Here is a 10,000-nt window from a genome sequence, read left to right as displayed (position 1 = left end):
CCCCGCCTTCCATTGCGCTTGTATTCAATAAAGGGAGTCTCTCCAATAAGGGTAAAGTAGAGAGAGGCTCCCAGGCTGAACACATCTATCTCAGAGCCATAATTGTGTGCTGACAAGGTAAGTTCTGGGGCTAAATAATTGACAGTCCCCGCACATGTCCGTGCTGTATTGAGGGGAGATGAAGGTTCCCATGCCATGGCCAAGCCCAAGTCAATGAGTTTTGCAACTGGAGCAACATATTTTGTGCCAGGAATCACCATTATGTTCTCTGGCTTTACATCGCGATGTAATATGCCTTGACTGTGCAAGTGGTGTAAGCCAGCTGCCACTTGCCGAAATACTGTCGATGCAAAGGATTCACTAAGTCCAGTGTTTTTGCTCTCAAAGCGCTGTAATACCAATGTGGCAAGGTTTGTGTCTCCAAGATCCTCTAAGCACACATACACACCAGAAGGACCACGTACGACCTCCATCAGTGCCACAATGGATGGGTGCGAGATTCGAGCCAGGAGAGCTGCTTCATTCTCTAATGCAGCTCGGCACTTTGTCACTTCCACATGCTGGCAGTCTTTGTGTTCCCCAGCCTCACCACCACAACTGATGCCATCAACTGCCCATGGCTGGTGCTTCACTGCAACCGGCTGTCCTATGATGTGGTGGGTGGCTCGTGACACCCAACCAAACCTCCCGCGCCCCAGCACCACACCCATATGATAATGGCCTACGAGAACCATTCCAGACAAATAACACAATCTTTTCCAACATCAATCAGTAACCTAGACTTAAACCTAAGTCTTCTTATAGCTTACATATCCAAAAAGCAAACTAACATAAAACATCTAATCAGAAGATGCTTAAAAACAGTTATCAATCTTTCCTTCAACCTTATATCATCTCTTCTAGATGGAATTATGTTTGAAAATTTAATGCTAGACTTGGGACTCTGTTTCACAGTATAAACACACTAATACACACAAAAGCTTCAGAATAAAAAAAATTTATCTAATAAATGTCCAATGAGCCATATATGCTGAGACAGGTTTTTTTCACATACATGGTTTACCAATAGGAAGTCAAAATAGTTTCTTTGTCTTGCATAAACAGTATGACCAGACTACTATCACCTATCTATAACCTACTTTGCAGTCCTGCGTCTCAGTTATATAGAATATTGCTAATCAAGCTTTTATTGTCTTCTCAAAATGAGAGACAGGTCTAATTATTTAGCAAAAAGTCTTAACTAACCACTAAAAAAGGAGACTTCCAAGCCTCTAGTGAAGCTACTAAACACCTCGTTCGGTCTGTGTATCACAAGAGTTGGATTATTTCCACTGGGGGAAACTTACAATTAACAGTCAGTCAGTTACACTTGAAAAGGAAAAGATCACCTTCCCCCCCTAAATAAAACCTTTTCAAGGAAACTCTTTAACAAAGAAACCTTAGGTCATTATCATCATCATCATCCTTATAAATAATCAAAATAAATATATGAAATACTTATGACTGAAAATGAAAACAAATAAATGAAAATGATACTGTAATGGCTTATGTTCACAGGTACAACAAATTCATCCCCTGTCCACTTTGCACATTAGTAGGGAGGGATATCTCCAACAATTATCACAGTTGAATTAATGCGTAGCAGTTGCCAAACTCTGAGACAATCTAGGCTGCTGGCTCTATACTCCACATTCAACTTGTTTCCTTATTGAAAATTTTTGGTTCCTTCTAGATGGTGCTATTTCATCATCATCATTATTGTCAAAGAGCGCAAACCTAATTGGTTGATGTAAGTTGTGGAATATAACAGATGTTACTGGGTTCTGTAAGCCTGTATTTTATCACAATAACTAAGTCCCTTTGACTCTCAGACAAAGGGTACAACCTTGGTTAAAGCCAATGATGACTTTAATATATTTCTCTGAAAACTTATACCTTTTTATCTATACAATGATGGATCTCCTCAAACAATGAAAATACCAAAATATAATAGGATCTGCTTCTGCTTTTTGTACACAATATGTCAACACATCCAAGTATGCATCAAAGAGTCTCTTATTAAAATATCCAAAGTGAGCTGGACATCAATGACTGGTTTTGCATAGAGGCAGTGTACAGATAAATCCCAGAGCTTTGCCAAGTGTTGCAGTAGGCAGGAGGTGCTAGCCAGGGGTGGGCAGGCACACCACCTACGGCTGGAAGATGATCATATCCCAGTCGACACACATGATGCTCTTCCTTCTGTTAGTAGGAACCAGCTCCAAACACTGAGGTCATAGTTCCTGAAAAGAAAAAAAGACAAGTGACAAACCAAAACATTATAGACTTAAATATATCTCTAAAAAGCTGCAAATGAGCCCTATACCTCAGCTGACTATACTCACTTTTCATATTTGCACTGATCTCACATTAAAGTGCAACAAATCAGCTTCAAAATGTGGCCAAAATGAATCATCTTGCACAGCACTTCCCAACTAGGGTTCTCCAATCCAAAACTGTGGGATTCTTTGACACTTTACTAGGTGTTCCCTAAGCAACTGGAACTAGGTGACGTGACCATCATGTCATGAAAAACTGTGGTTAAGGGCCAGGCGATGGGAATATGCCATCACAGAAAAATTTGGCATAAGGCCAGGGTGATGGAATGACTTGCCATGAGTGCACAAAGCATCTGAAGGGATATGAGACATGTTGGACATTTAGGAAGGGGCTCTTGCATTATTTCCATTGGTAAAAAGGTTGGAATGTACCATCCATGAGTCTGTGTAAGGAAAAGTTTATTACCATTTTAACATAGCATATAAAGTTACAAAAAACAAATATAACCCTTAGAAAAAGGCAAAAAAAGCTATATATACTTCAACAGAAAGAGAGATGGGGTATAATAATATTACGTAAAAGTGTAATAAGCAAAGAAAATACTTTGACAGATCTATACATCTGGCATAATTAAAATAGTCACTTAGTGGTCAGGAGACATGAACTGTAGATGACAAATTTGTGTGAAACCCTGTAACTTGCTTGACAAATAAATACAAATGACAGGTTCCAGTGGTACATCAGCCTGCAACGGTCTTCTTTGACATGTAGGCACAATGTCTCATTTGCCAACATTATAGATCATTAATTTTGATCAGTCATATAAGGATGCTATTTATATAATTTTATATAGTTATTTTTCTGAATTTGTCAAAAAAAAAAAGCCTGGAAAAGACAAATTGTTTTCCCTAACCTGGCTATCAGAGTAGAGAGAGAGAAAATAAAAATATTTGCTATAAGAAGAAATAGCAGATAAATTAAGATTATAAACTATTTCCTTAAGGAAAAGTTCCTTGGGACAACACTATTACTGCATGAATTCCACAAAGGTAACAAAAAAGTTGAAAAATCCTAGTCTTTCACAATGGTTAATGGTTAAAAGCAAAATAAATGTGCTAGACATCTAAGGTCATGTAGCACTATATTAAATGTTAGTGAAGGGTGGTTGAGTGAGTGATTAGTTGTCAAAGCTGGGCAAAGGAATTGGTGAGTGAATGGGTTAAGGTCAGGTGAGGTAATGTAAATGGGTTAGATTAAGTTAAGGATATATATGCATTTGAGGAAGGAAAACAGGTTGTCAAAGCAGAAAGTGTAAGATTCTGTAAGGATGTCTATTAGGTTGGGAGGTTAGTGAAGGGAGGATAGGTGGGGGAAAGTAGAGGTACGGGCTGCTTCAAAACATGGACATGACAATAGAATGTGTGGGACTGAAAGAGGAACATTACATAAGGAACATAGGGGTGGATCGGATTGTGACATCAGATAGGAGTGTGTTAGACAGGTGTGGCTAATGTGTAAGTGGGTGAGAGCCGTCTCTCAACGTCTGTTCCGATAAAATGGAGCTGACCAGGAGGAGATTGATAGTTTTACGGTATGTAATTTATTAGAGAGGAGTCTTGACCAAAAAGATTGCCATCGATTATACAAGAAGGTCTTAAAGTGTGGGTAATACGCGAGAAACGTGGTTGGTATGATGTGGATGTAGCAGCGTAGCGTGCTAGAGTATCTGCCTGTTCATTGCAGGGGATTCAAACGTGGCTGGGCACCCAGCAAAATTTGATTGTTTTATGACGTGTGGACAGGTAGAACAACCAGTTCTGGATCTTACAAACAAGGGGGTTGGTCGTGTGTATTGACTTTATGAGAGTTAATGAGTTACGGGAGTCAGTAAAAATTGTAAAAGAGGAAGAGGGGAGTAAGTATATGTGTTTTAAGGCAAAAAGGAGTGCATACAGTTCTGTAGTACGGACACTGGATTCAGGAGGGAGGGGGTATTTGAAAGTATGAGTTGGGAAGATTACTGCAAAACCAGCACCGGAGGTGGATTTGGAGCCATCAGTATATACGTGAATACTGAAGGAATGAGTGGAGATATGGTCAAGGAAATGGGTGAGAAGGACAGCAGGAGGAATATTTGATTTTGGTGGGTCAGGGAAGACAGAGGAGCAAATATGGGGATAAGGTATAAGCCATGGAGGGACACAACGGACAGAGAACAGGAGAGGTTGGAGATGGGGAAAAGGGGAATGGGAGAGGAGGGTATCCATGCAAGGTGAGAAAGGAGTAGGTAAACGTGGAGAAAAAGCAAAGGTAGGAAGTAGGGATCGTGGGATAGTTAGTTTAGAGAGAGGAAGAGTGGAGGTAGGGGACCTACACGTGTGCGGGAGAAAAGGATGGAGAAAAATTTGGAGGTAGAAAAGTGGAAGCCATGGTTGTGGCCCAGGAGGATACTGATGATATTGCAGATTGAAGAAATTGGTAGAGATTTGGTATGGATATGCCAGAGGCATAGTTGGGAGAGGAAAGACTTTATGAAGACACCCATGTTTCCACGTATGCCTAGAGAGGACAATTATTGGAGAATATGGTACCTCCATGTCGTATCATATGCTTTTTCTAGGTAAAAAAAAAAACAAAAACAAAAAAAACCCAGCTAGTACAGATTCATGGCGTACAAATGCGGATGTAATATATGTCTCAAAATGAACAAGGGGGTCAGCTATGCTTTGGGCATGGCAAAAACCAAACTGGGAAGGAGAGAGAAGATTGTGAGATTCAAGATACCACATTACGTGGAAGTTAACCATTCGCTCTAATAGTTTGCACAAGCAGTTAGTTAGTGCGATGGGGCGATAGTCTTGAGGGAGGGTACCCAATTTATTGGGTTTCAGGAAGGGGAGGATAAGAGCTTCTCGCCAATAAGAAGGAAAATTTCCTGATGTCCATATGTGGTTGTAAATTGTTAATAGGAAGGATAAGGAGAAAGATGGGAGTTGTCGGAGCATACAGTAGTGAATAACGTCAGGGGTTTCATGAGTGTTGCGGCACGATTGTAGGGCAGCACTGAGTTCAGAGGAAGAAAAAGGAGCATTATAGGACTCAGCAGAGGATAGGGTGAAGATAATGGGGGTACATTCCCTGATGGTCTTAATAAAAGAGAAGTGTGGAGAAAGGTGAGAACCACTACTGACCTGGCTGAAATAATCACCCAGTTCATTAGTGACTTGGAAAGGATCAGAGGTGAGGGTATCTCGAATATGGAGGATGGGGGCTGGATGGGAAGGATGTTTGCCTGATAGTTTATGGATCCGGCGCCAAACATTTGAGATAGATGTAGAGGATGTAATTGAGGAAACATAATTTTGCCAGCTATTTGTTTTACTATTCTGGATTGTATGACAAAGACAGGCAGATGATCTTTTAAAGGAGATAAGAGCTGATACCTCGTTTGTAGCGGTAACTGTTCCAGGCTGCATGTTTTAAGCAAAGTGCTTTAGTCCAATCAGAATTCCACCATGGAACACATTTGGAGGTATATGGTCTTGAGGTTTGAGGAATAGCTGTATGGGCAGCTCTTAGAACTGTAGTTGTGAAACATTGTATCATTTCTGAAATGGATGAGAGGGAGGATGGAGGGATATGAATGGCAGAGAGTGAAGTGAAAGTACGCCAGTTGGCTCTATCAAAGCACCAGCATGGGGAGTTAGGAGGTGGTACATATGAAGTAGGAGTAAGAACTGGAAAGTGGTCTAGAAATGACCAGTGGAAATCTAAATGAAGAGAAAGGGAGCATAGAGAGAGGTTAATGCATGAAAAAGAATGAATTTAGAATCATAAGGTCAGCTGTGGAGAGGAAGCGCTCTAGAGCTTGGCTACGGGAGTTGGTGATAAAATCACCCCAAAGAGTGTGGTTGCAGTTAAAATCACCTACTAAGAGGAAAGGTGGTTGAAGCTGGGAAATTAGATTTTCAAAAGCAACAAAGTCAATGGGGTGGGAAGGGGAGAAGTAGACTGAAATCCCTGATCCAGCGGCGAAGAAAGATACGAAGAATGGTGCAAGGGACAGTGGTTTGAAAGGGAGGTATGACATAAGGTGTTTTCTGGTTGATAAGTATGGACAAGACATAAAGGGAGTGTGGGGAAGAGACAAAATGGTAATTGGAGATTGGTATTAGAGGATGTGTAAGATAAGTCTCTTGAAGGCATATAATGGATAGGTTATAAGAGGAAAGGATATGACAAAGGTCGGGTCTATGAGAGCAGAAACCGCGAATATTCCAAATAAGGATAGTTATACTTTCGTTGATTTAGTGATAACGATTGCAGTATGTGTTGGAGAATTTGAAGGGGAAAGAGCTAGAGGGTGGGAATGAGGGGGGGAGATGGGGGAGGTGGTATTGTATCAGGAGGGGTATTAGGAGGTGGAGGGTCTGGGGAAGGGGATACTTGTGATATAAGGGATTCCCATGTGTATCCAGGAGGGAGTGGAAAGGATAGAGGGGATGGTGGGAGGGTTAATGTAGGGGGGGCTGGAGTCGGGGGGGATGTGCTGTGTTGGGAGGGGGTAAGGATAGGGTGTAGGGGGAATATGAGTAGGAGGAAGATGGATATCGGCAGTCACTTTGAGTGTGGAGGGAGTGGGAGTTGTAGAATTTGAAGGTGGATGAGTGTCAGTTTGGGACTCGATTATGTAGTTTTGAATATCTTCATGAGTTTCTGTAATGGAGTTGGTTGGGGAGTTTTGTGAGATAAAGGTTTTCTTGTGACGGGGGAAGAGAAGACTGGTGTCTGAAGAATAGGGGCAAAGGAAGGTGGAGGTGATTGTGTGGTAGGGGAAGAGGGGGTGGAATGTTTATTCTGTCTGTTGCAGGTAGTGCGGGGAGGGAGAGGGGAAGGTGTTGGGGCTGTAGTACAGATTGGAGTGTCTGGATTTAGGATGGCAAAAGAATTTGACTGGGGAAGGTAGGAGGTAGAAGAGGGGAAGTTAGATGGAGAGGGGGTAGGTTTAAGAGAGGGTGTAGGAGCTTGGGAGGTAGATGGAGTGGCAGAGTGAGCAACATTACTGGAGTAGGGAGTAAGAGAAAAACCTTGTTGACGTGCCTCCTGTCTGGCTTCACGTAGAGTGAGTCCAAGTCTGAATCTGAGAGTTGTTACCTCAGACTCAAATTTGTAGGTGGGGCAGCCCCTATAAAATACATTATGGGGGCCACCACAGATGGCACATGTGTGTGATTGTGCAGAGCAGTTTGATCGAGTATGGCCAGGTTGGGCACATAGTGGGCCTCTGGCTGTGGAACGGCAATGTTTGGCTGGGTGTCCTAAACGCCAGCAATTTTGGCACTGACGAGGAGGAGGTTGGTATGGTCAGACAGGGAGGGATTCTCCACCTATGTAAACATTAAAGGGAAGTTCATGTCTATGGAAAGTAATTTTGGTAATGTTAGTGGGTTTCTTATGATGATCTCTGAGAGGAATGGAGTAGCATTGTACTGATGTCACATCATGGTCCATGAGACAGGCGAGTAAGTCTTCTCCACAATCTGACTAATCTTTGTTATAGATTGGGCAATTTTCTGGGAAGACAGAAACAGTTCCGGTGCAAGTATTGAGGGTTGGAAGGGGCTCTGCAGGGATGGGATTACCGTATAGATCAGTTAGATTTGATAATGCTATAACTTCGTTTTCAGTTGTTACTGTGATGAGATGGGAGCGGTCGGGTCGGCAACAGAGAGACTTTGCCTACTGATCAGTGCTGTAGAGCAAAATGTACAGTAAAGTGTATGGTAGCTTATAATATAACGTCAAGCAAAATCTCATTCACTTTTGTATCCTTTTTGATAATGTGTCATTTTGTTTGAATACCTCTGCAAACATCTTAATTTCAGTGATTATCATAGGATCATTATGATCTCACTTTAAAGCTGCTCTGTTGAACTTTGGGACCATTATGCCTAAAAAAAAGCTTTGAAAGTAAAACAGAAGCTGATTGGCACAAACCCAATCACACTTACACCCACCCATGCTCTTATTCCCTTTAGACTATATATATACTTAACTACTAAGGAAATGTTTCCCACAAACATACTGTTAAGATTAACAGCCTTACTTATAACTTCACTGGCAATATTCAGTTTGTAGAACCGCTTTAGATATTTGCCACCTGGCTTACATATAGTATACTTGTATTCACCATTCCCTTGTATACTTCATACTTGACTGATCTACTTTCCTAGTCATGGCTATTTACGGTCACAATAATTTTTTAAATAATTATCCTGAATAAGACCACAAAGAGAAAAAAAATTAATATGTTGGTCATGAAAAATTAATAAAAAATATTATCAAGCATGAAAGGTACAGGAAATCCCTGTTATTTGTCACCCTGTTGTTGGTAATTTCACTCTTTTGTCACTGACACTTTGTGGTTAAATCATTAATTGTGTTTCACTCTTTCATTGTTAGGGATCCATAAGTTCATACACGTCTGCAAACAAATTAAAAACAAATAAGCAGCAAAAAATAAAAGAAGCCTACATTGTGAAGTCATATAAAAATAAAACAGGAACACAAATTCCAGAATATGTATACATGTACCAAACACTGAACGCTTGCACTACAGAATACATGAACAGTTCATATATACCTTCTAGTCACCAAAACAAGCTGATGCCGCTGTTGAGCGTTAATAATGATTTACCTTCCAGACTCATTAATGGATAATGACTAATGCAAACCCACCCAATGCTATGAATTTACATGTTGCATTGATGCTAGATAAGATGGGAGATAAGAAAAAATGAATAAAAATGGTGCACACAGTTGATATTGGACAATCAAAAGGAGTTATATTAAATGAAATGCATACCAATCCTCCCCCATCTATCTCAACCACTCCTACTGCCTTCTCAAGAGACCTGCTTGAACAAGGAGATAACTGACATAACAAGTGATGACCCTCGGCCATCTACCTGTATACGGCCCAACCCTAATTCCTGTCACCTCTGCCTATAGACTCTGTCAAGTTCTTATATAATGGCAGAAGAATATTGTCAGTAACAAAATATACATCCTAATAACATGAGTAACAGACTCATGCACAAGCATGCATGAACATCTTGAGCACTGAATTGTGAGGTGACGTACAATTGCTGTTGAAAAGTACCTAACAAATATCATCATATGTATACTGACAAACCACAAACTGACTATTATACACAAACTTTATCTTTGTCTAAGAAAAATCACTTATCTAGAAAGGAGAAGCCGTTATCAGTCACAAAACATGCATTTACCTTTAAGTTCAGGTATCTCTAACTAATTTTAATAACAAAACATAATTCATCAAAAATTCCTCTTGTGAACATATCAGTAATTCGTATATAAAACGCTCACCACATATCGACGAATATTAAGGAACTCGTACTTACAAAAAATCATAAACACATTCCATTCAAATCCCTCCTAAGGAGAGACGGCAAAAGACATCCCCTCGGCTCAGTTACACAGACAACTAGAAGGCATACTGTGTCACCGTTTTTAACCCCATTCTCAAATTCTAAAAGTAACTCGGAAATCTAGGCCTACATCACAATGCGGATGTAAACGTAAGAAACACCATGTAGTTGAACTGGCATGCCTTTCACCACAAACTTGAGCTATTTTTCTCATATGGACGCTGAAA

General features: G+C 40.6%; 1 protein-coding gene across 2 annotated transcripts in view; it reads right to left on the bottom strand.

Moving 5' to 3' along the window:
* Positions 1 to 10,000, bottom strand: part of LOC125043805 (calcium/calmodulin-dependent protein kinase type 1B-like) — an 11,145-nt gene that overhangs the window by 991 nt on the left and 154 nt on the right. Inside the window, exons 2-3 of one of the 2 annotated variants that reach the window (XM_047640113.1) lie at positions 2,385 to 2,761; positions 1 to 2,282 (exon numbers count right to left, since the gene is read on the bottom strand). The exon at positions 1 to 2,282 is cut by the window's left edge and continues 991 nt beyond it. In XM_047640113.1, coding sequence (XP_047496069.1) covers positions 1 to 734 — 734 coding nt within the window. In that variant the 5' untranslated portion in view covers positions 735 to 2,282; positions 2,385 to 2,761. The remainder of the gene's footprint in view (positions 2,283 to 2,384; positions 2,762 to 10,000) is intronic. The other variant, XM_047640112.1, reaches the window with a different exon arrangement.

This window comes from Penaeus chinensis, chromosome 34 (assembly GCF_019202785.1).
Source record: "Penaeus chinensis breed Huanghai No. 1 chromosome 34, ASM1920278v2, whole genome shotgun sequence".
Lineage (NCBI taxonomy): Eukaryota > Metazoa > Arthropoda > Malacostraca > Decapoda > Penaeidae > Penaeus > Penaeus chinensis.
Note: the sequence above shows the minus strand (reverse complement) of the source record. Positions and strands in the feature narration are given on the sequence as shown.